The sequence below is a fragment of the Myotis nattereri genome, assembly GCF_964212035.1.
Source record: "Myotis nattereri genome assembly, chromosome: 1".
In the NCBI taxonomy this organism is placed as follows: Eukaryota; Metazoa; Chordata; class Mammalia; order Chiroptera; family Vespertilionidae; genus Myotis; species Myotis nattereri.
Window position 1 is genome coordinate 183,412,491 of NC_138075.1, and position 27,215 is coordinate 183,439,705.

The following is a 27,215-nucleotide window of genomic DNA, read 5'->3' on the forward strand; positions in this document are numbered from 1 at the left end:
CCTGCATAGCAGGCATAAATGGGATTTAACCATGGGGGCTAGATTCCCCAAACCTATGCTTTCCCACTCTCTGTGATGAGAAGACCTGGCATGGAGACGGGCTTCATAAACACAGCAGCTGAAGGGTCTTGGGCAAGTCACTTTACTCCTCCCAGCCTCTGTGCCTCCTTTGGTCCTTATCCCCACCTGTAAATGGGGATTCATTCAATCATTCATGCAGCTAATGTTTACTGTGGACTTGATGAAATGCTTGCTTCCTCATAGAATGCTTTCACAAATTAGCATATTTAAAATGCTTTGTGCATCATGAATGCAATACAAAGGTCCCATTTAACCTCAGGGCACCTCTTATCCATAAAAACTCTGAGCCAGAAAAGAACCTTGATCCAGAGGAGATTTGAGCTACCTTGGGTATTGGAAATGAGTGAGAATCTCAAGTTCAAGTTTTGCTTTCAGCAAGATCATGACCAATGGAATAATGTAATTTTATTGTTGAAAAAAATTCTAAGGAGTTTCATTGAATCTAACCCCTTCATTTTACAGATGATAAAATGGAAGTCTATGGAAATGAAGAGATTTGATTGTGATTAGATTGTGATTAGAGTCCATTAATGACAGAGTTAGGACTAGAACTCACATTTTGATATCTGGTTTGTGTCCTTTTAAATTCTCTATTCCTTGGTCTCATCCCAAGTAAAACCTTAAAGCACTGTTAGCTGAGACAATAAACAAGGACAAGATGCCAGCCTCAACTTCCGTGCTGGGTTTCCAAAATTCCAACACCTTCATATCACTCTCATGCTTTTGCCATGTCCACATACCTACACTATTATTTTCTAAATGTATGTCTTTAAATCAAGTCATAATTTTTCCTTAGAAATTTGCTACATATAGCCATACCCTACGCAATAAAGCTGTGCAATCATGATTCAATATATTGTTTTATTCTTTTCTCAAATTCACATTAAAACAAAACAGTTTTTATTAGAATAAACAAGGTTCGTCATCTTGCATACTCCTCATGTAGGGACTTAAACCATACTTCTGAGAATACTGCTTCCAGGAAAACCAGACTCACAAAGAGGCTGGACAGGGTGGAGGGTGTGTGTGTGTGAGAGAAACTGGGCTGGGGGTAAATCAGCTGCCCTCAGGGCCCATGGGAGAGGCCAGGAAGAACAGAGGGCAGGAGCTGAGACCAGCAGTGGGACTGCTCCAGGGAATGTGGCAGCTTCATGAAGACTGCTTCTTGGTGGAGGCCCAAAGTGGAGGAAATGTGGCACAGGAGGGACAACTGTCCTGACTCAGCCACTCCCAGGAGTAGCAGTGCAGACAGGAACAAAGACTTCACTTCTAAGTCCATGAAGTTAAGTCTGTTCCTTAACACGCTCCATGTCAGTTTCTGCCCTTCTCATATCTCCTGCAGGACAGATTCATAACTATTTCACAATTACTTTATATAATGAACATAATTCAGCCTGTGCTGAATTATCATTTCTACTGGGCTAAGTGATATGGGTGGGAATCTGAACTCTGTATCAGCCCCATTCCAGATCTCCTGGGATGGAGAGGAGGGTGGGGTTGGAGAGATTTCTGGAGAATAATTGAAGAAAAAAAGAAGAAGAAGGACAGAGGATCCCCTCTATTGTTTGTCCTGGATGAGGAGAACTCTCCTGCTCTTCTGAAAATTCTTACCGATAGCGCGAGTGGGTCGGCTGTGTCAAGTTAGGTCACCTACACTCCTGGACTGGAGGACATAGATATTTCTATTCAGAAGTCAAGTCAGAAAGAGGGGAAAAGATCCCTACATCTCTCTGCTATCTGAGCATCCTAGATGCAATTAGTATTGAAATGATTAAAAAAAATTCCCTTGGATATTTTCAGTTTGGAGCAACTAGCTGCATGGCAGTGGGCAGGAGGGATGTGTGTAGGTAGAGAAGTCAGCCTTAAGGGCCAGATGGGGGATCTCAACTCTGAAGTCAACTCTCTGTGACTGACACACTGAGGGGCCAATAACGTACCACAAGAAGCATGCCGCTGTCCTGCTTAAGAGCTGCCATTCATCTGCATGAACACAGAAAGAGGTTTTGGTTTTGTTGTTACTTCCTTCTCTATTCCTTTCGTATTTCAAAGATGAAAATGAGGCATGACCACAGATCAAACAATACTGAAGGGGAAAGCTGGCCTGTGCCCTTTTTGAGACTCATCCAGTCTGTAGGTGAAGGCTCAGATTTCTTCAGGGTTCACCAGTCTTAGCAAGTAAGATGTTCCACACTGGCATTTTCTTGGTTAAGAGAACATAAGCGAGAAGGAAGGGGGTACTTCTCAGAGCCCAAGACAGAGTCCTAATGTTGTTTGCTAAGCAATGTGAAATTTGTCATTTTAATTATGGAATCTGTGTGTGGAGCAGAGAGTCACAGTTTCAGATCACCTGTCCCAACACCTTGGCCAAGAGCAGTCACATCAGTATAATAACTGCAACCCAAGGACTGACTCAGGGATCTCCGGGAACCATTAGTTCATTTAGCTTTGCTCCGTTAATCACCAAGGCCAGGCAGGAACCTGCTTTTGGATACTGTATTTTACCCAGTTTTAATTTCTTCCAGACTAAGTTAAAAACTCTGAAAAGAAAATAATTTCCAAACTTTGATGCCAGATAAGAGGAGAGGGCAACCTCTTAGGGGCCAGTGGGGCCTCGGCAAAGTTCTATAGCTGAACCTTTGTCTCCTCCCTCCCCTAAGACCTCCTTCCTCCCAGCTGGAAATCTCTAGTTGTTTGCACTCTTTAACCCTTTGCTTTGGATTTCACAAGTTTCGTGAGAGCATTACTACTTCAAATGTGAACATAGTTATTTTTCTCTTCTACACTTTTTGGGTTATCTTTTTTTTTGTATTTTGTCCTAGGCAGGTGCTTAAATGTATCTTTATTATAGAATACTTATAGTAATAATCCTTTTGGGAGTCTTAAAGTGTTTACAAGCATTCTATTTCTTTTCAAGTTAAGAAAATCAAAGTCTAGAAGAGTCAGCTGTTGTTGGTATTCACACTGAGAATTAGGGACCCAAATGTAGTAATAATAACAGCTAACATTTATTTAGTGCTCTGTGAGACACTTTATAAACTTGCCTCATTTAATCCTCATAGGAATCCTAGAGGGCAAGCCCGTACTATTATTACCCTCATCTTAGAGATGAGGAAAATGTGACACCCAGTGATGAATACAATGGCCCAAGTCTCCCATCTAACAAATGGCATCAGTGGGATCTGAGCCAGGCAGTCTGATGCCTGAGTTTGTACCATTAGCAATATTCTTGCCTTCCTGGAGCCTGGCTTTGAAATGACCCCCTAATTTCTCCAAGCAGAAATATGGCAAATGGTTTTTGATGGTCCACTCCCATGGATTTATTGAAATTATATAATTTTAACCTAAATTTACCTTCATTTTTGTGCCTGTCGTCCACCCCTGAAGGCCATGAGACCAATGATAAAAGCAAGATACTGTTAAATAAAATTTTGTCTCTTATTGGCCAATATTTTTCTTTTCTGCGAACTGAGAAACAAGTCATGCTGAGGAAAATATCAATGTAGTATCCATTATACGTTCTCTGAATACAGTGCTCCTGACTGGGGTGGGATTTTTAGATCCTTTTCTGATAAAGACAGTGGGCCGGTGCTGATTCATTCTCACTTTCCTGATATTATTTTGTAACTGAAAATACATGCTCTTGAGTCAGAAGATTACAGTGAGAATTCATTTTGGATATGGAATCAGGCATTTTCCAATCAGTTTTCTCAGTGAGCCAGCAAGCCATAGATTCATTAATGCTATCAGATGTGCTTTAAGCTAACCTGCTTTCTCAGTGAAGCACTTCCAAAATCATTTTAGACATATATAACTGGTGAGAGCATTTGAAGCAGAAAGAAGAAATTGTCCCATGGAGGCAGAAACTCTCCAAATGTAATGAAAGGTGACATTGAAACGATTAAACTTCGTCACATTTATGTTGTAAATGTGTTGTAGGGAGTTGTGTTCTGGTAGATAATTTAAATGGCAACTAGCTGACTTTATTACCTTGACATATATTTTTCAAAGAATAGTTTTTAACTTTTTCAAAATCAGATTAAGATTTAAGTAGTAAAAGTAAATCAAAGAAGAAATAAAAGCAATGGAGAAAAGAATTCAGAATAATATTACCTAAACTAAAATCTGACCGTTGGAGCTCCTTATGGGAGTTTACTTGGCATTAGCAAGCTTTAAGGTTTAGTCAAGTTTAAAGAATTTAGCACAATTGAGCACAAAAGAAAAAAAAAGGAAAAGTGTGAGTGAGAGTTTATAACGATTTATAACTTGTCAGCCCTTAAGTCCTTGGAGACCAAAGATAAGAGTCAGCATGGTGGGAAAAGAGAGGAGCGGTGGTGGGAATAGGGGTGGGCAGAACCCTGAGTGGAGCAGCAAGCTCTTTGCAGTGGTTCTCAATCTTCCTAATGCCGCGACCCTTTAATACAGTTCCTCATGTTGTGGTGACCCCCAACCATAAAATTATTTTCGTTGCTATTTCATAACTGTAATTTTGCTACTGTTATGAATCATAATGTAAAAATCTGATATGCAGGATGTATTTTCATTGTTCACGACCCACAGGTTGAGAACCACTGCTTTAGACTGTCTAATGATGGCGGGGTATTAGAGGAGTGTCTTTGCATGCACAGGTATTATTATGAACTAAATGCCTGTGTCCTTTCAAACTCATAGGTTTAAATTATAACTAAAAATGTGATAGTATGAGGAGGTGGGGCCTTTGGGAGGTGATGTCATGAGGGTGGAGCCCTTGTGAATGGGATTAGTGTCCTTATAGAGGAAATCTCAGTGAACTCCCTTTCCCCTCTCACTGAGTGAGAACACAGAGAAAATATGGCCTTGTATAAACCAGGATCTCAGCCCTCACCAAACACTGAATCTAGACTCCCAGCCCTCAGAACCCTGAGAAATAATTTTCTGTTGTTTAAGTCACTCCATCTATGGTATCTATACTAGTAAAAGGGTAATATGCTAATTAGACCAGATAGACCAGATGTCTTCCGGACATCCTTCCAGAGAAGGCCACAGTGGCTGTGAGGGCTGAGGAGGGCAGGCAGCTGTGGCAGGCAGGCAGCCATGACGGCCAGCAGTGGCAGCAGCAGTGGGGTGATGCCTCCCTTTGATCAGCCCGGTAGCCTCTCACAGAGGGAGGCCAGACTGTGGCTTAGGCCTGCTCCCTGGGCCTAAGTCAGTAGGACATCCCCTGAGGGCTCCTGGACTGTGAGAGGGGACAGGCCAGGCTGAGGGACCCTCCTTTAGTGCACGAATTTTCATGCACCAAGCCTCTAGTTTTTATTATAAAAGCCTGAACAGATTAAGGTCAGGATTTATGAAGTTCAGAAAATATGTGAATCTATGGTCTAAAGCTTGATATTTAGTCATTAGAAGTCATTCATTCATGAATTCATCAAACACTTATTGAGTACCTACACTGAGTTAGACACTGTTAGTTACTAGGGATCTATTTGTAAGCCCAAATAGACAAGGCCCCAGTTCAGGTACCTGGAAAGGCAGGGTAAGCAATGAGCAATGCTGCCACACAAGCACATGGATAATCATACACTATGGAGAAGAGAGACAACTGAATTGTGAGAGGTTGTAACTGGGAAACCACTGCTGGACTGGGGCCCCAACAGAGCCTTCCTGAATAGATAATGTTTGAGCTGAAGCCTAAGGAATGAGTTGGAATTAACCAGGTAAGTAATGTGTTGTGGGTTCTATGTAGAAGGATCTGAATAAGGAAAGGCTCTGTCTTAAGAGGGAGCTCAGCAGACTCATGGAACTGAGAGATAGCCAACATGGGGGTACAAGGGGTGAGATGAGGCGGAAAGGCAGGCAGAGATTCCACCCTGTGGGCTTAAGAGCAGGGAATGCCCAGAAGGGCTGGTGGTATTTAGGTTGTGTGTGACCCAATCAGATCTGTGTTTGTTATTCTGGCTGCTATGTGGAGAATGGGCAAGATGTGAGATGGGTAAAGGAGAGGAAATGAAAGGCCAGTTAGGAAGCGATCATGGTGGAATTATGGGGTTATGGGAGTTTTGACATGAGGGTAAAACTGAAAATAGATGAATTGAGAGCTACTAAGAGTTCAAAATCAATAGTATTCAGTGGTGGAGAGGACCCAGGCAGTGAAGGACAGTGAACTGAAAAAATAGTAGCACCATTTACTATAGGACACTGGGCCTGGCCATGTACAATGATATAATATTTGTAAAGCTGAGCCTAACATAGGTATAATACTTTTTAGGACTATTGCTTCCTGATATATCTTGGGCATTCCAAAAGAATCTGATCAATAAATGTTTATGAATATTCTTTTATATGGTCTTCTCACTTATGATTTTTTTATTAAATCATCATTTTCACCTTTAACATATATTTAATACATCATCTAAATATGATGGTCATCAACTTACTATAACATACACTTTTTTTAGTCCTAAATTTTTTATGACTATTTTAAAAGTTATTTGCACTTTTTTTGGAGTTAATTCCTTTTTTCAAATTTATGTTCATTTTAAGAGTTAATCTGGAATAAGCAGATGTCATGTGGAGCTGAAAGTCCCTTGCGGATATGGGCACATGGGTGTCTAGATGTCTGTGCCTGCTTAGAGCCCTTTATTTAATGGTTTTATTAGAACAGTTCATGCTGAACAAATACTGGGGTTCAGACTAGCAATTTAAAGTTCAAAGGCTTTTACCAGTTTTCACAATTATGTGTCCTTCTTTTTGTAATGGAAAGTATAAGAGAGTATAAGACCAGCGGGCACTTGGATTTTACAGAAGAAAGAGAATATTCACTTTGCAACAAGTGGAGTGAGTCTAATTCTAAAGTTTGCCTATGCAAGAATTGATGATGTCTTGAATCTAACTTGGTGTGCAACATCAGTTCATCCCTGAAGCATATGCTGAGCAACTAATTGTGCACAGCACCATTCAGTTTAGCTCAGGGAGTCAGAAATACTCCGTAGTCATAGTTTCCACCCGTGAAGAGCTCTGATTTAATAACATAAGGCAACCCAAACACATCACAGATGTCTCTCTTCCTTTACAAGCAAGACAAAAACTGAAAAACAAAAGTTAAAACTCATTTTTCTGGACAGCCACCTTGGAATGCCTGCTCCTAGCACCTGCTGCTCCTCCCATAGGGCAGCCCCTCCCTGAGACCCAGCGGCCGGCACTCGGTGTGTGGCAATATTCCATGTCATTCATTTCCACAGACGTTCTGGAGGCCATTGGTCCTCCCCCAGCTTTTCTTTTCTCTGAATTCAGGTAGGATGGGTGTACTGAAAGGAACACTTGACTTAAGGTCAGTCAGGAGAACTGAATTTGCGTTTTGGCTGCGTCACTCAGGTGAGAATTGGAGTAAGTCACTTCATCTCTCTGGGCCAATTTCCTCACCTGTAGAATGGATAGCCTCAAGCACACCTCTGTCACCAGCTCCATCCTTAGAACATGCATATACTCAGCAAACTTCATGTGAATATGAACCTCATTCCTTTGGCATAGGATAATTTAAATAAACAATTTGAATAGTATAATAAGCCAAAAGGACCGAAAGATGATCTCTCTTGTACCTGGTTTATAGCTAAGAGCTCTTAAAGTCAGAGTAGTTAAGGGACATGGTCTATCAGTGACAATGGCAAGCCACAGACCAAGTATAAGCTGGTCTACCTGTTGCCAGGCCTGAATGCCATGAAACTTACTACACATATTTCTCCCAGTTGAAACCTCTTAAAAGGTAATTCTTACCATTTCCTTCCCCTGATGAAAAGCCTTTGGTTACTATCAATGGCCTGGTAAGTAAGTCATCTCATCCTGCTATTTACAGTCCTCTAACACTTGTCCTGAAACCTTCCTTCCTGCTTTCCTGCACTGTTCCCCCTCCACACAGTCTGGGATCCACCAAGCTAGATTATTTGCCATGTTGTGTACATGTTAAATTATAAACTGCATGTGGGAGTGACTGTTTTATTCATTGCTGAATCACCAGTACCTAGCCAGACGCCTAACTCATTGTAAAAGCTCAATAAACGTTTGTTGAAGATGGTAAGCATTCTTTATGATAACTATAACAAACAACAATAAGAAGGACAATAGCAAAATGGTAGCAATAATGATAAATCATAAAATGGTAAGTCATAGGAAAATAATCATAGTCATCGACAGAGCCATTACTCAGTAGCTAGTATGATGCAAATTTATTATCTCAACTAAACCTGACAATAACCCCGTCATGTGAATATCCTTTTCCCATCTTACTGACGAGAAGGCCGAGGCTCAGAGAGATGGAATAGCTTCCCTGGAACTGGTTGGTTATTAAGGCTCAGTTCTAGGGGTTGGGTGTAACATACATCTTCCTGTTTGTGAACAAGGTTCCTTGCTTTCATGGAGCTGACAGTTTAGGGGCAGAAAACAGACACCTACTCACCAAATAAGTGAGATAAAGTCAGAGAGTGATAAGTGATCAAGTGGAAAATAGAGCAGCATTGAAGGGATCAATGGTGATGAGTTTATTATTTCAGACCGGAGAGTGAGTAAAGGCTTCCTTTTCATGAGTCAAGACTTTGGTTAGCTGTCGTCTCTGACAAGGAGTGAGCCCTAAAAGACCTGGCAGGAGACTGTATTGGGCGCAGGAAGTAGTGAGTACACAGCCCCTGAGGCAAGAGTGTCCTTGGTCTGTTGGGGACAGTAAGACTGCCCGTGTGTCTGCTGGTAAAGGAGCAAGGCAGTGACAGCAGGGAGGCTGTGTGGGTTCAGATCATGCTGAGCACTGTAGGCATGACACAGACGTGGGCTTTGCTCAGACTCAGGGGAAGCCATGGGAATGTTAGAGCTGAGCAGTGACAGATCTGTCCTCGGTTTCAAAAGGATCTCTCTGGCAAGGGTGATGAGAAGTGAGAGCAGTTGCAGGAATATTGAAGTCACACGTGTGAGAGACGACAGGGGGGTGAGAGGAGACTAGGTTCTGATGGACTGGAATATGTGAGAAAGAAAGGAGTCTAGAATTAGTCCAACGTTTTTAGCCTCAAGAACTGAAAGAAGAGAGGGAAAGGCTGAGGGAGGAGCAGACCGAGGGTTAAGGAAATCAGTAATTCATCTCATACATATTAAGTGTGCGAGGCCTATGAGCCACCCACGTGGTGGGTGTGAGTTAGCTGACAGCTGGATTTACATGTCTTTAGTTCAATGAAGCAAAACAGGCATAGGATTTTACATGTTAGGGTTATCAGCAATGGATGGCATTTTAAGTCATGAGACAGGATGAGGTCATATCAAGAGTGAGTGTGAAGAGGAGAGAATGTGAGTGTAGAGAGTTCGGGGAGAGAGGAGGGCAGTCCTAGCCCTGGGGTGCTCCAGTGCAGGAAGATGAGGGGTGAAGTAAGGCAACAGAGACCAAGCAGGAGCAGCCAGCCAGGCAGGTGAAGGACCAATAGGGAGAGCGTCCTGGAGGCCAAGTGGACAGTGTTATAAAGATGAGGGCAGGGACCACCTGTGTCAAATGCTGCTGATAGGTCAGGTCAAGCCAGGCCTAAGGATTAACATAAGACTTTGCAAAGTGAAGGGCACTGGATACCTTGACAAGAGCAATTTTGGTGCTTACAACTTCTGAGTGCATTCTGAAGTCAGGTGAGTGCAGCATTAACTACCACTTTTGCACACAAGTGCCCCAATGGCCTCCTCAGGCCTAAATGTTCTTCATCTCCTACAACTTGGCACCATCATGGGATCTTCCTTAATTCCTCTAGTGAAACTGAACTCCAATAGCATTAACCTTGGTTTAGAATTATTTATTGGTGACTACAAATGGTTCAATTCTTGGATTAATAGAAATATGCTATGTGAACCTACACAGAGTAATCCAAGATGCTAAATAACAGTGTGGTATTGTTACTATATTATATACACTATTAAGGCAGCACAAAAATCTCTAAACAAAAACATCCCTAAATAGTAACCTGTGAGCACAGTCTCAGGGCGCTGCCTGACGTGTGGGGCTGAGAGAGCAGTGCAACAGTGATGGTTGCTGAAAGAAGACTTGATTGTGGTTTTGAGGATCTGGGCTCTGAGCCCAGCTCTGCCACTAAGTGGTGTAACCTTGTGTGAGGCACTCCAAAGTTCTGGGACATAATTTCTTCACCTTTGAAATGAACAGATTGTATCACATCTGCTCAAAGGTTCCTCCATCCACCTTGTTCATTCTCATTCATATTAAGAGTGACTTGGCTCCTTCTCTCTTCTGAAACTATGAAATCCAAAAGCACAGGCCTTATACTCCTCGTGCTTCTTTGCATCAAGCACACGGTCCCAGGAGAGGCACACTACATAGTTTCTTCTTTAATAGGGGATAAATCCTCTTTGGGCTGTGAAATGGAGTCTGGTCCTTGCTCAGTGATCTCCCTCTGACCTGCCACATTTATTTTTTGTCCAGTCATTCAATCCTTCCTTCCTTCATTTACTCGGGAGTTCCTACTGGCTGCAATATTCCCTAGGACTTTATAGGGTCGTGACCAGCTCTGATGTTAATTTTGTGGCTCTTGACCTTGCTGGCTTAGAGTTGAGGAAATTAAGATACATGGTCTAACACATGAGCCAGAATATTGGAACAGGACTGTTTTATTTTTTTTATTTTATTTTTTTAATATATTTTATTGATTTTTTACAGAGAGGAAGGGAGAGAGATAGAGAGTTAGAAACATCGATGAGAGAGAATCATCGATCAGCTGCCTCCTGCACATCTCCTACTGGGGATGTGCCCGCAACCCAGGTACATGCCCTTGACCGGAATCGAACCTGGGACCTCTCAGTCCGCAGGCCAACGCTCTATCCACTGAGCCAAACCGGTTTCGGCTGGACTGTTTTAGATACTCTAGCCCAGTGGTCGGCAAACTGCGACTCGCGAGCCACATGTGGCTCTTTTGCCCCTTGAGTGTGGCTCTTCCACAAAATACCACTTGTGGGCGCACACGTACAGTGCGACAGAAACTTCGTGGCCCATGTGCAGAAGTCGGTATTTTGTGGAAGAGCCACACTCAAGGGGCCAAAGAGCCGCATGTGGCTCACGAGCCGCAGTTTGCTGACCACTGCTCTATCCCATGAACCTAGGGCACTTGTGGAAAGTAGTAAGACCATCAGATTATGGAGATTCTTACATGCCCAGCTCAGAATGTGTGGATCCACCATGTTTGGAGTACTCTGGAGGGGGTAGAGAGCAGCGAAAGGGAGATCAGTGAGAAAACTGAAGAAGCAGTGCACAGGTGGCAATGAGGGCCTGAACTAGGACAGAGAGAAGAGATGGGGCCACTGCCTGCAAGCTGCCCTTTGACGGCACCTTGGTTAGAGACAGTCCTTTAGACACTGAGTCAAGTCAACACCCGCTCTGCTCCAGGTTCCTAGACTATGCTAGAGATGTTACCTGCATGTTGGTAACATGGAAAGTATCAGGCAAGGTGTGGGGTGGGAACTGGGGCAGAGGCAGAGACAGAAAGTGCACATCGAAATGCAGTGTGATAAGTGCTGGCTGGAGGCATAAACGGGGGTGCAAATGGGAATGGGAGCTGCACAGAGGAATCTATGTTTGAGTCTGATGTGCTAGGTTTCTTCCTTTTGCCTCTCCAAATCCACACCCACACTCCTCCACTTTGTTCTCTGCCCAGGCCTCCAGGAGGCTGACCTGTATGGACCACATCAATGGGTTTCCTTGTCCTTGGCTTCCGCATATCAGAGGGAAAGGGGAGAGTGAGGGCAGAGTACTGATTCCCTTCACTCTTAGGAGGTTAACCTTGGGCTAGTTGTGTCTCTCAACCTAGAGTCTCTGCTGCTCTCAAGGTGGTCTATTCTACAAGACTTTCTCCTCTGGGTTCTGGTTATGTGCCTTTCCTCCTAGGCCTGACTCAGAGCAACTCTGCCATTACAGTCCCCTGTGGTTCCCCTGTATGCTAGCCAAACCTTTGTAATGAATTCCTTTATGCTGGTTTGATTGAACCTCCCTTTCTTGTTGGGACTTTCACTGATCTACTGGGTTTTTGAAATAAGCATTTGTAATTCTTTGGGGCTTTATTCCCTAATAAACTATGAGCTCTCCCATGAGGAATCGTATTTTGTTCATCTTAGCTGTATCTCTCCCCACCTTCACTGTCTAATAGAGTTTCTATTCATAGTGATTGTTTATCTTTTTTTCAAAGATGTTAATTTCTCCTCACAGCCATTCCTTTGACCCTCAGGTGGTCTGTCAGGAATATTCCCCTCTCAGTCCACCCCTAAGCAGGACTACCCAGAGAAAGAGCTGCAGCCCCGTGTTCCCCCGTCACCTGGCTGTTCTCACTTCACTGTTTCTTAATCAAGATTCCAAATGTTCCCACTAAATTATTTTCCTGCTCAGTTCCCTAAAATTTGCAGTTTCCATGCCAATGCTAGATGCTTGTGACCTCAGAAAAGACCCTAAATCTCTCTCCATTATAATTTCCAAGATTGCAAAATCAAGATAAAATAATACTAACTTCACAGGGTTGCTGGGAAAATAAAAACAAATGTGACATCTTGTAAAATTTACTGTGTTTCTCATGAAATATATCAATGACTATAAAGAATAAAAAAATTCTCTACACCTCCACCTTACTTTTTTAGACTGGTTTTCATAAACACTTTGTTAGTACAGATCAAAATTATAATAACAACTGATATCTCCTGTGTACTTAATCCCCGTCAGTAACTATTCTAAGCACTTTATATATCATCTCACTTAATCTCCACAAGAACCATATGCCATGGAACCTCTGTTATTCCCATTTTACAGATGAGGATGAAGAAGGCCACAAAGTGATGAATTAACTTGCCTAAGGTCAAGAGCCAGAATTGAAATCTGGGAAGCTTGACCAAATGCCATGCTTTTAATCCCTTTACTTACATATTTTCATTCATTTACATTCTCTGTGACAAAATGTAAAGACAAATCATAAAGTTGGCAATTGGCCACAATGAGATATCATGTGGAAATTCTTGGGAATTATACTTCAGTTCATGTGTTACACTCCAAAATTCAAAGTTGACAATTGTGTTTGGTTAACTGAATTGCTTTCTTAACATCTCCATGTGGTCAAGAATGGTAGTAGGGTTCTCAAATGAGACTCACCTGAACTTAGTGCATGTTCCACTTCCTGCATGATCACCCTGGGGGAAGCGGTGGTGGTCTCAATATCTACCAGAATACAGGTCACTTTGGCTGGCACAGTTGTTTGGGGCGTCTTCTCCGTGGGCACCAGCTCCGACGTGGCATGAGAAGTGGGGGTGTGGCCAGAGCTGTGCTCCTGTGCTGGGGACTCTCGTGTGGTTGGGGCTCCTGTGGTCTTGGTGCTGGTCTCAGTGGAGCTGTGGTTGGTATTGTCAGAGACAGAAGAAGAAACCTCTGGGGGTGAGGTTGATAGAATTGGTGGTGGTGAGGTGGATAGGGCCGGGGGTGATGAGGCTGGCATCTGAGCGGAGGTGGGTGAAGGAGACTCAGCCAGGGACCTCGACCCTGTGGCTGACACATTTGCCTCTGGAGTGCCTGAGCTGTGCTCCGTGGGCATGGGTGTTAAGGGGACCACACTGCTTGTTGATAAGGTGTCTGTGTTTGGGTCTTCCAAAGTCAAGGTGGTCTCCTGTCCTGTGGGCTCCATGACAACATTCTTGGGGGTTAGAGATGTCTGCACTGATGACACTGTAACGGGGAGCACTGAGTTGCTGGGTGTACCGCTGGTGGGGGAGGCAGGAGGGCTCTGTGGAGAGCTTGTCCAGAAGGTCGTTGGTGTTGGTGAGATAATCTTTTCCGGAAAAGAAACAGGCAGGGGGGCTGATGAAGGCTTGCTCTGCACTCTCAGTCCTGTGGAAGAGCCAGTACAAAAGTGGTTAACGTGTGAAACCCTGAGAGGCAAGGTTGTTTTGCAGTTCTCATTTTGCATTGTGCATCCCCAACTGTGAAAGTGACTTTTAAATATTTTCTTCCCACTGCCCTAGCTGGTTTGGCTCAGTGGATAGAACTTTGGATTGTGGACTGAAAGGTCCCTGGTTCAATTCCGGTCAAAGGCACATGCCCAGGTTGTGGGCTCGATCCTCAGTAGGGGGTGTGCAGGAGACAACCGATCAGTAATTCTCTATCATCATTGATGTTTCTATCTCTCCCTTCTTCTCTGAAATCAATAAAAATCTATTAAAAATATTATCTTCCCACTAATTGCTCTCCTCTTCTATGTGGCTATCAGTAGAAACCAGCCTGGAGGCTCAGTAAGAGTATTTAGTGGGTCAGTCAAAGCAAGTCCAGCCAATTCATGGAACAACCTAATCTTGTCTCCTGCTTGCTTCAAACCTAGCCCTTAAAAGTGAGACTCTCTGGGGTACTGGCTCTATGGGAATTGGTCTGGACTGCTGAGGGCCCTGCTCCACATGCCTGTGGGGATGCCTATGGTTTGTTCGGGGTGGGGAAGGCATGGTTGGTGAGTGGAAAGCTTATTGATTGACTTTTCCCTGCCCCAGGGTTGTGAGCTCTGTGTTTTTGCCCGGGATGCAAGGCCTATGAGCTTGTTGGCTGAGATGAATAAAAGTCTGAGCACATTCCCTGCAGAGGAGGAAAGGCAGGAGGTCCAAGAATAAAAGCTGAGAGGAGGATGGGAGGTTTAGATATATTTTCTGAAACTGGAACTCAGGACTTCTGAATTTTAGCCTGGGGTCTTTAGGATCATATCATTTTACAAAATGTTCTTCATATTTTGTAAAGTTTAGAATTAGTTTTCTTTCTTCCTCCTTCCCTCCATTTATCCATGCATTCAAGTATTTAATAAATGGCTTGTATGTGCTAGCACCCTGCTAGAATCTGGGCTTATGATTTCATTTTTATGTAAAACATCTTTTAATCGCCTCCCCATGCCCCTTGCCATTCACTGAAAAGCTTTCCCCAGTCATTTCTATCTCAGTGGATGGCACCCCTTTCACTCTGTTGCTCAGTTAAAAACTGAGACATCACCCCTCATACCCCACATCAAATCCACCAGCAAGTCATGATGATTCTACCTTGAAAATATATCCTAATCCAACCACTTTTCAAACTTGTCCCATTATCTCAACACCACCTGAGCCACCAGTTACTCACTTAGACAACTGACATAGTCTCTTAATTGTCTAAGGTTCCAGGTTCCTCCTTTCAGTCTACTTTTCACACAGCAGCCAGTATGACCTTTCAAACTGGTAAATAAGATCATGTTCTTTAACTGATCAATATCCTTCAAAGGCATTCTGTTGCAGTTAGAACAAAATCCCAAAGTTACAAAATCCCTATGATGTTCCATGTTAAAATATACATACCATAACATTGACCATTTTAACCATTTTCAAGTGTACAGTTCAGTGGCATAAGTATATTCACATTACTGTTCAATCATCCCTGCAATCCATTCCTAAAACCTCTCATCTTCCTTAATATGCTTTGTACCCATTAAACAAAACTTTCCATCCTTTCCTTCTCCATAGCTCCTGGAAACCACTATTCCACTTTCTGTCTCTATGACTTTGACAGCTCTAAGAACCCTATGTAAGTAGAATCATACAGTATTTGTCCTTTAGTGACTGGCTTATCTCCCTTAGCCTAAAGTCTTCAAGGTTCATCCATGTTATAGCATGTGTCAGAATTTCCTTCCTTTATAAAGTTGAATAATCTATTGTATTATAGGCCACTTTTTGTTTATCTGTTCATTCACTGATGGACTTTGATGGGTTGCTTTCACCTTTGGAATATTATGAATAATGCTGTTATGAATCTGAGTATACAGATATCTGTTTGAGACCCTACTTTATTCTCTTCGGTATACACCCAGAAGTGGAAGTGGTGGATCATATGGTAATTGTATGGTTAATATTCTTAGAAACTGCCATACTCTTTGTTCATTTTTGTTTTTCATAAAATAGTTTATCCCTTGAATTGCAAATTATTTATTTACTTATTTATTATCTTTTCTATCAGAATGTAAGCTCCATAGGGTGCAGGGACCTTGTCTTAATTCACTGCTATTTCCCCCAAACCTAGGACAGTGCCTCGGTCATATTAAGTACTCAATTAAGTACTTGTAGAAGGAACAAAAATAGAAAGGAAGGAAGGAAGATAGATAGGAAAGTAGAGGGAAAGAAAATAGGAAGGATGGGAGGAAGGGAGGAAGGAAGGAGAGAAGAAAAGAAAGGAGAGAGGTAGAAAAAATAAATTAACTTAAGAACTACATACCACTTAGTATGGCCACATCTATCATAGCTGCCTCAGGGATGGTTGTCATATGAGGTCAGAAATCTTGTTTAAAAGTCAACTTCACTCTATGTCATTCTACCGTAGAGATTCCTTGGGGATAGCATATAGGGCATAGCCAACCATGATCAAGATTCATAAGGAATAAAACATAGGCTGGATTCTAGCACAGAAGAAGGGAGAAAAGATGCATCAGGGGTATTTGGGCACTTGGGATAAAACTGCTTCCGTCTTCATCCTTGCACACAATAGATTCAGTAGCTGATGGAAAGTTCTGCTATAGAATCTATCCTGAAAATATAGTTTGTTCATTATTTAACTGAATTTAACATTTGGATTATTATAAAATAATTGGTTTTATGTTATTTAAAAAAGGTTGGTCAAGACCATAAACCACAAGAGTCATTCTCTAGTAAACATGAGGATGGATCTCTCAGATTAAGCTACATAATAGTCCATTTTGTGCTGGAGGACTTTTGGCAACTGTGAAGTGTCAACAATCTCAGGATGAATACAGATCAAGAGATCTTTGAAATGTGGACAAAACAACAGTTGGGACAAATAGTATTAAATAATATATCTTACTGGCTCTGCATCTCAGTAGCTCTCGTGGCTTATTAAAGATTCTGGGATCAGAAAAACAAAAATGACAATGTTTACTATTGTTCATAGTATCATATAATAGATGGTCAGATGGAGGCAGAGAGAGCCTCAGTCTGGTAACTGAATCAGAGTCTTTGGAAGTCTGGGGTAAATGAGAAATGAGTCATATACAAAGGAGCATTCATTCATTCATTCAAGCCTTTATTGAGTAGATTCCATGTCCATGGCCTTGCGCTTAGAGAGTTCACTATCTAGCAGGACAGAATGGACACCATCTTCCTATAATATGATATGAAAAATGTCTTATGAAATCAAAGCAAGTTGCAATGGAAGCCTTGAGGAAAGATAAATAAATTTTGTATAAGGACCATGGAATATAAAAAATACAAATGTCATTTTCAAATGACATTTATAAAAGTCACAGAAGAGAAGACATTTCAGTTGGTTCTGAAAGGATGAGAACACACAATATGCTACTTAAGATATATGATGTTCAGAGTGACACTTGCATTGTCATTTACAATGGAGTTAAGAGCTGTACCATGGAAATTATTACAGTGCTAATAATGACATTCTTCAGGAACTGGTTTTATTGCACAAGACACTCATTTTCTTACTTAATTCTGACTAATATACTTTAAAATTTTTTATTGATTGGTTTTAGAGAGAGAGGAAGGGAGAGAAAGAGAGACATTAATTTTTTGTTCCATTTATTCATATATTCATTGTTGATTCTTGTATGTGCCCCAACTAGGGATTGAACCCAAAATCTTAGGGTATCAGGACAATGCTCCAACCAACTGATCTACCCAGCCATGGCCTGACTAATATACTTTTACAACTCCTACCCTCCAAAGAGGTGTACATTCATTTTCCATGTTACCTACTGAGTACTTACTTAAAATACTTTACAGTCTAGTTCAGGCAATTCCTACTCCTAACAAAACAACCATGTGTGAGATCATGTTTAACAATACTGGTTATCTTCACTTGAACAACCTTAATTTTTAGTTAAACATTAAAAACATAAGAGTATCTGCCTTATTTGATGGTACATTCCATATTGCTCTGACTGCTTGAGGGTGGTCTTCTTTCAGCATGAAAATATCAAAGGCTCAGGCACCATGACTCTCCTAGAGATGCTTGCTATTGGCTCAGGCTGCCAGAACAAAATACCATCGACGGAGTGGCTTTAACAACAGAAATGTACTTCTCACAGTTTAGAGGCTGGAAGTCCAAGCAAGGCATGGGCCAGTTCAGTTCTTGGTGAGAACACTCTTCCTGCCTTGTAGGTAGTTGCCTTCTAGCTGTGTTTCAGAGTTGCCTCTCCTTGTGTGTTCTTGAGGAGGAAGAAAGGGAGTCAGGAAAGGAAGGAGGGCCCTAAAGAGAGAGAGTGTGCAAGCTCTCTGGTGTCTCTTCTTACAAGGACACTAATCTCATCATGAGGGACCCACCCTCATGACCTCATCTAATCCTAATTCCCCAAAACTCCATCTCCAAATGCCATCACACTGGGGATAAGGGCTTGAACATTCAGAATCACTGAGGAAATATAATTTTTGCCTTCTCATGTATAGTACAGGCATACCAAACTGAGTAAGTCAAACAGCGTAGGATGTATATATTTCTTCAGGATTTCAAGAAATATTTAGAGCTAAAGAGGGCCTAAGTGATGAGCAAGGACAGCCCCTCATTGGATAAATGAGGGAGCAGACACAGAGAAGGAGGTGATGTGATTGAACTTATGCATCTGAGAGGAAGAAGTGGGCAGTGTTATCTGGAAAAAATTGTGTAGGGACAAAGTCAGAACTAGAACTTCCACCCTCTGACCTCCACCACCACACTGTGCCCTGGCCTCACAAAGGCAGGTAGAACATACTGTAGCAGCTCTCATTACAGAGTGAGCAAGGAGGAGCCCACATGAGACTGGGCCACCGAAGAAGTTAAAATAATGTAGTACCCCCTACATCTCCCAACCCAAGGTAGGGTCACTTTCCTTTGAAAAAATGAATTAGTTCTAGTATTTCCTTGAGAAAATGGCCGAAGAAATAAAATGAAGAAATTGAACCCATTCATCTCTAAATTATAAGTGAATGAGCATTGTTCCAAAACGGAGGGACCTTGCCAGACATGGTGTATGCTGCCTGGGCAGTGACAGACCTGCATGCCCGAGACAGACGGATGTGAGGAAGGACATCTCTTAGACTTGGCCGAAATGTGGGGTCAAGGGGAATGATGGCCAACAAAATCTGAAATTCCTCCCTGTAAGCTTACAAATGACAGTTTTTCCTGAAGTTTGGTCAGCTTTCATGTTGTAAGAATAGCTGACAGATTATGTGTTGTTCAGAAGAAAAGCAGATTGGTAGTTGTATAGAAAATGATTTATTTCCATGTATATTGCCCTTTATGGGGGAGACCAATATCACGGTTTACGTCTCTTTGATATATGAAAGAACTGTGCCTGGCTTGATCCCTGGTTTCTTGCCTTGCTAGGAGGGATTTGGGGGCCGAGGGGTGAGACAGGTAGGTGAGTTCTCCCAGTGCTGAGAGGAGTTACAGGACATTCTAGGGTAGTGAGTCTGTGTTTTGCACATGTGTTCTTGGCTTGACTGGTTGTCAGGAATATGAGTCTGTGATACAGATGCAGGTGGACAGTGAGTTCCCTGAACTGTCACCCTTTCCTGGGGGTTTCATGAGCAACAACCTGGATCAGTGCCAGAGTCCCAGGCACCCTGATTACCTGTGTTGCTCTCATCTGTTCTCTCTCTCCCCACCCGCCACCCCCAACATGTCCTTTCCTGTCCTTGGCTTGTCAAGTACCTGAGAAAACATGTGACAAAGCTTTGGCAAATTCAGTGAAACTCGATCAAATCGCAGTCAAGGCCTCTCCTGTTGCTGCCAAGTCAGCCGAGTGTTGCCTGTGGTCTCAGTGGATCATGCCAGGCCAGCCTGGCAGAGGCCCCAGGGCTGCGGAAGGTCCACACGCTAAGTAATTACTAATGGTTACTCCACACAGTTGCCTCCCCCCCCCCCCCGCCCCCACCCCGTGAGCTTCTTGAAGGGCCAACTGGACCATATCACCCTCTGGTGAGGGCTGAGGGGAGAAAAAGAGGCTGCATGGCTTCTCCCTGCATTGAAGATAAAACTTCAAATCCTCACTGAGGCCGAGAAGGCTTGCTGTGATCCCACCCCAGTCTGCCTCTCCAGCCTTGCTCCCCACCAGATCCTCAAACATACCAGGCTCTTCACTTTATTCCTTCTGCCTAAACAATTCTCCCTCTTCTCTCTGCCCAAGTTATTCCTATTTATCCTCCCAGTGTTAGCTTAAGGGCCTTTGCTGATTCTCTTGCTAAAATCTGCCCCTCCTGCCCTCAACTCCTCATGTGCTCAAAGCACATTCTGTAACTCCACAGCGTTGAAATTGGCATATAACTGTGTAATTCCCCCTATAGACTGTGTGTGTGTGTGTGTGTGTGTGTGAGAGAGAGAGAGAGAGAGAGAGAGAGAGAGAGAGAGAGAGAGAGAGAATATGAATGAGCTATGTGCTCTATACAGGGCACTGTGCTGAGCATCTTACATGCATCATCTTATTTTTATTATTATTATTTTTTATTATCTTCACACGAGGATTTTTTCCCTTGATTTTTAGAGAGAGAAGAAGGTAGGAAGGAGGAGAAGACAGCTAGCTAGCTAGATGATAGATAGATAGATAGATAGATAGATAGATAGATAGATAGAAAAACATTGATGTGAGAGACACATCAATTGGTTGCCTCTTGCATGCGCCTCAATTGGCGAACCTGCAACCGAGGTACATGCTCTTCACTGGGAATCAAAACCTCAACCCTTCCGTCCGCAGGCTGACACTCTAACAACTGAGCAGAACCAGTGCATCATCTTATTTGATCATAATAACCATTATTATCTTGATTTCACAGATGATGAAATAGGCTCAGAAAAGTTAAATAACCTCCCCAAGGTCACACAGCTACTATATGGCATAGTTGAACCTTGAACCTGAAACTGTCTGACTCCAGGCTAACCTTTTAACCACTCTACTATATTGTACTGGGAAATGCAAGGGTGTTTTTGAAGTCTGGGCCCCAATTTTTTCTCCATTTCCCCTAATAAATTCTTTAGTATAGGCCACTAGAGTGATCTTTAAAAAACGTATCTGACCATATTAAATCCTTCAAACTCCCTTTAATCCTATAACAGGCTCCCCATTGTCTTATGGATAAATCCTGAGCTCTGTGGCATAGCACATAGCACATTTAATGATCCCCTGACCCCACCCCCTCATGAGCCTTGTAATCTTAGGGATTGGAGTCACAGTGTGTTCCTGTCTGACTATATTCTAATATACCCACTATCTGCCACCCTGTCTTTGCATCTGCTGTTCTTGCCATCCTAACTCTTCTCTCGCCACCTCAATTATGAGCACTGTAGAGCCTTAACTCCTCTGTGGCCACACAGAGACCTTCTCCTTTGTGTGGCCATGGCATTTCATACAAACTTTAATTGTAGCACACATTATACTGAGCCATACTTTCCCTCCATGCTTGTCTCCCATCCGGCTGGGAGCCCTAATAATAGGGACTATGTGTTGTTTTTTGTGTCTTCATGCCTGGAACAGAGAAGGTACTCAATAAATATTCACTGAGTAAAAACATGGATTTTCTGCCCTTTGGAAGACAGGAATGTTCTCTGGCTTATATGCTGGGCCAGGATAGCAGAAGTGCATCCTCCCTTTCCTTGTCAGTAAGTTCCATCAAAACCACCAGCTAATGAATTTTGGATGGATCTCTAAACAGTCTTTTGCTATGTTTGCTTGCTCATTTCGGCTTTAGAGACCTCAGGGGTTTCTTCTCTGTGTGCATGACATAGACCAGAGTCACCAGCTCTTGAAATGCTGACTATCAATCAGTTGGCTCACACAGAGGCTGGACTTACTCTCCTTGCTTTGAATGAACTAAACTTCAGCAAGCATTTACGAGAAAGAGAGAGAGAGTAAAAAATAACCTTAAAATGTTATATATGTAAGCTGGGTCTTAGTATTCTTTAGGTTGAGTGAAGACGCTGTTTGGACCCCCACACTTACAAAAACTCATGTTGCTTTAGGTTGGGTTAGGGCTGCTTAGGGCCCCAACACTCCAGAAGGTTCATCTAACATCTGCAAATCCATTACCAATCAATCTGGTCCAACCATATGGTGTTTGAAAGCTATCATATGTCTAGACAGAATGTGTATGCCCCAAAGCCATCAAACTGTGCTTAAGAAGATACTTGTTTGAAGCAGAAAAGCCATATTCTCCCGATGGAAATGAGATACAATTCTAGTCCAAAAAGAGGAAAAGTGCTCTGTGATCCAGCTGCCAAGTCAGAACCTGCAGACCTGGTGTATGACTCAGTTTCTCCTTCCATAAAACAAGGACTAGTTGTATCATCAGGCTCCTGTGGGTGCGGCAAATGCTGAGAGAAAAACATTTGTGAAGAATGGTGCACTTCCTGGGAAAAAATATACCATTTTCTTTCTTTTCTCCGGAAGCAACATCTGTCTTTGTCAGTCAAATCCACACACCCCTGGCCCACCCCAACTCATTATTATTAGCCTGGGAGGACTGTGTTACCCGTCCTCAGAAGGGGGCCGTGCTGAGCAAGGATGCCAACAGATGCCTGAAATTCTGAAGGTACCACATTAGGGGTTCTCAGGGTGGAGAGAAAGAGAGACCACGTAGCGAGGTCTAGTACCTTTTCTTCAACTGCATTGTGGATGAAGGTGGATATGGGTGAGTGCATGGGTAGTGGAATGGGATGAGAAGACCGCACACCTCCTTCAGGTAGCAGGACACTTCTGAATAACAAAGTCAGGATCTCAGGTTCCCTTCCATGGGCCCAGTTCCAACATGTGTGGGGCCCAGTGCAAGAGAATGTCTAACTATGAAACTGTTATGAATCAAGATGTGTCTGTGACCCAGCCTGTGCTCCATCCAGGGCCTGCAGCCCACTCCCAGGGACCTCTCAAGATGGACAAAATCAGGGAACTCCCAGGGCAGTACAGGCCAAAGCTGGGCCTGAGTCTGCCTGAACCCAGGGTGGAGACTGACCTGGACACGTTTCCCTGGCAGCTTTGGTGGGCAGACTCCCCTTCCCTAGGCCTTACTTTTCTGGCAGGGTTTTCAGGCATTCCTAAGTAGGGAAGAAGTGCAGGTAGCACCTTGGGTGACTTCTGGTGACCAACTTTAAACAAAGGCAGCGACTCCTCTGGTGACCCAGAGCTGAGGCTGTGACTCTTCCCTGCACTCATGTGCTCACTGGCCATACCCTCTGGCCTGGGAGCCCAATTCAGCTCCAGTGGATTCTCCTTTTTGTTCACTGAGTTATTGAAATTTCAAAAAATTTCTTGGGGGGTTGAAAAGAAAACACACACACTTTGTGCATGGGTGTTTGTAAAATGCAAACCGTCTCTTGCCTTGTTGAGGGGAGGAGGCATAACCTTCCTTCCACTCCACCTCCTATAGCCCCAATCACACAATCAGGTCATTTCTTATACGCTGCAATCCCTGGGGACTATGAGAACTTAAGAAAGCTCATAATATTGGCCTGCTTTGATTCTGAACCTCTTACTTCAGAGGACCTTTTTCTAGACTTAGAGTTGCCGAATTGGCAGAGGAAGACCTGGTATCATTGTACCACTGCCTTCTCAGCCTAAATGCACTGCCCACTTCTTGCCCTCCTGTGTCTCCAGCTCAGCTAAGTGCCCTGTCCATGATTCCTTGTTCTACAAAGAGCTGTGGATGTTTATGTGCTCAGCTCCATGGCAATCTGCTTCTGGAAGGACGTTCTTAGGGGTCCCCCAGGCTGATCCATCCTGGCATTCTTATTGAAGAATTTGTAGGCAGTTTGACTAATCACAGGATAATGCCCATGAAATGCAATCAGATAAATGAAGCTGTTTGCTTCATAGCATTTTAGTTAACACATTTCTAATGCCAAATTCTGGGTACTCTATAAGTATTAAGTCAACCTCCACAGTCAATCTAGGATAATATTACTATATCTAGTCCTCATTTTAAAAGTAAGCAAACTGAAGCAGAAAGAGGTTAAATAATTTATCAAGACATATAGGTAGAAAGTAGTATAGCCTAGATTCAAACTCATCAAAGGCAGTCTATTTTAGTGACTTGCCTTCTTAATCATCTTGCTATATATATATATATATATATATATATATATATATATATATATATAGAGAGAGAGAGAGAGAGAGAGAGAGAGAGAGAGAGAGAGAGAGAGCTGAGATTGATGGGATAAAAGCTAAGGGACTTCTGAAAAGATTTTGCTTCTCTATTTGAGGAATATAGAAGAAAGTGAAATTCTCTTGGTGCCTACTCTTTCACCCTCCTCCCTGTCTTTAATCTAGATGTGATGTCTGGCACAGTGGCAGTCATATTGTGAAGCCAAGGATGAAAGTCAACCCACTAAAGATCATGAAAGTAAAAAAAAGGAAGAGCTTTCACCTTGATGATATTGTTGATTTTGCCAACCTACGCCTTAGATGCCTGTCTCAGACTTGCTGCTAAGTAAATAATAAATGCCTTTGGGGATTAAGGCATGTTGGTCAGTTTTTCTTACAGTATAGATGATAGACCATGTAAAAGCTTACTATGTGGCACAAAGCAAGTGTTCAGTAAATATTAGGATGTTATTTTAACCTCTAAGCTCCTTTAATCTGCTAATGATTTTCAAAAGGCACTTTTTAGGCACCATCAGGGGGAGACTATGGCACCACCTATGAGCCACAAGGATTGAGTACTCCTGACATCCTTCATTCAACAAAGCAATAGGCAGCTGGACCTATAAGTGTATCTGGAGGTATTCTCTAGGTTGATGCTTATGAAAGCTGAGCTGCCTCACAAACCCACAGATTGCATCAGAAAGGAGAAAAAAAAAAAAAGCAAGCTAAATAAGATTTTTATTTTTCCACTTTATTTAAACACTAGAGGCCCAGTGCACGACATTCGTGCACTGGGGGGTCCCTCAGCCCAGCATACACCCTCTTGCAGTCTGGGAGCCCTCAGGGGATGTCTGACTGATGGCTTAGGCCCGCTCCCCAGTGGGACATCCTTAGCGCTTCCTCAGAGGCAGGAGAGGCTCCCGCCACTGTCACTGTGCTCACCAGCCGTGAGCCTGGATCAGGACTTCTGGCTGAGCAGCGCTCCCCCTGTGGGAGTGCACTGACCACCAGGGGGCAGCCCCTGTGTTGAGTGTCTGCCCCCTGGTGGTCAGTGCACGTCATAGAGACCGGTTGTTCTGCCGTTCAGTCGATTTGCATATTAGCCTTTTATTATATAGGACTGGTAGCCCTGCACATGAATTCATGTGCCAGTAGCTCGCTGCCGCCCTCCAGTAGCTCTCCACACGCTGCCCCGCCCTCCTGTAGCTCCCCATCCCCCAGCCCCCTGCCCTGCCTCATAGCTTGCTGCCCTGCCCCCTCCTGTAGCTCTCTGCTGTCCATTTGTAGCTTGCTGCCCCACTTTCCTGCTGATCTGTGATCTGGTCATTACTCAGTTGGTCGTTGCACTTCACCTTCATGGGGTAACGACTATTTGCATATTGCATCTTTATTATATAGGACTAGAGGCCCGGTGCACAGAAATTTGTGCACTCGGGGGGGGGGGGGTGTGCCCCTCAGCCCGGCCTGTGCCCTCTCACAGTCTGGGACCCTTCGGGGGATGACCACCTGCTGGCTTAGGCCTGCTCCCTGGGGATTGGGCCTAAGCTGGCAATCAGACATCCCTCTGGCAGCCCAGCAGCCCTTGGGGGATGTCCACTTGCCAGCGGGGAGCAGACCTAAGCTGCAGTCAGACATCCTTAACACTGCTGAGGAGGCAGGAGAGGCTCCCACCACCACCACTGTACTAGCAGCCATCAGCCTTGCTTGTGGCTGAGCAGAGCTCCCCCTGTGGGAGCACACTGACCACCAGAGGGCAGCTCCTGCATTGAGCATCTGCCCCCTGGTGGTCAGTGTGTGTCATAGTGACCAGTCATTCCCAGTGGTTCTGCTGTTAGGGTCAGTTTGCATATTACCCTTTTACTATATAGGATAGAGGCCTGGTGCACAGGTGGGGGCCGGCTGGTTTGCCCTGAAGGGTGTCCCGGATCAGGGTGGGGGTCCCGCTTGGGTGCCTGGCCAGCCTGGGTGAGAGACTGATGGCTGCTTGCAGCTTGTCACACCCCCTTTAGGATGGGGGTCCCCGCTGGGATGCCTGGCCAGCCTGGGTGAGAGACTGATGGCTTTTTGCAGCTTGTCACACCCCCTTTAGGATGGGGATCCCCGGCCAGTCTGGGTGAGGGGCTGAGGGCCATTTTCAGGCTGGCTGGCGACTGAAGCTCCCAGCCTCTCCTTTTTTTCTTTTCTTTTTTTTTAATTCTGGGATTTATTTACCTTCTATAATTGAAACTTTGTTGTCATCACTGGAGCTGAGAACCGGCTCCTCTCGCTCCAGTTCTGAGGCCATGGCCTGCTGAAAGCAGGTATCTGGGGTTTGTTTAGCTTCTATAATTGAAACTTTGTTGCTTTCGGAGCTCAGAGCCGGGCCACGGCAGGCGGGGAACCTTGGCTTCCTCCATCACTGGAGCAAGCAAGCCTCCTGCTCGCTTCTGCTGTGTGGCTGCCGGCCACCATCTTAGTTGGCAGTTAATTTGCGTATCGCCCTAATTAGCCAATGGGAAGCGTAGCGAAGGTATGGTCAATTACTCTTTTTGTCTTTTATTAGATAGGATGGTTCAGAAATTTCTGGGACAATTTTCACCATGAGTCTTCGTATGACATGCATGAGACTGAATGGCTTCAGGAGGCTGAGGAAGCAGAGGAAATAGCACCCAGCAACAACCAGGGACCTGTACCTTGTCATTATTTTTTATTTTATTTTTAAAATATATTTTTATTGATTTCAGAGAGGAAGGGAGAGGAAGAGAGAGATAGAAACATCAATGATGAGAGAGAATCATTGATCAGAGGCACACCCGCTACTGGGGATCGAGCCCGCAACCCAGGCATGTGCCCTAGGCCAGAATCGAACCTGGGGCCCTTCAGTCTGCAGGCTGACACTCTATCCACTAAGCCAAACTGGTAGGGCTACCTTGTCATTATTAGACAAGCTGGCCTGCTTTATCAGTGCTATAAGGTACAAGCAAGAACACACTCACTAGAATGGCATCCTACTATTATTTTTTAACTTTAAGCATCACTTAGCAGTTTACATTTAAA

At 43.7% G+C, this 27,215-nt stretch overlaps 1 protein-coding gene across 1 annotated transcript in view; it reads right to left on the reverse strand.

Annotated features, from left to right (window-relative positions):
* The window catches only part of PARM1 (prostate androgen-regulated mucin-like protein 1), a 96,807-nt gene that overhangs the window by 22,599 nt on the left and 46,993 nt on the right, over positions 1-27,215 (reverse strand). Inside the window, exon 2 of the mRNA XM_081099884.1 lies at positions 13,208-13,936. Within this exon, the coding sequence (XP_080956010.1) occupies positions 13,208-13,936 (729 nt within the window). The remainder of the gene's footprint in view (positions 1-13,207; positions 13,937-27,215) is intronic.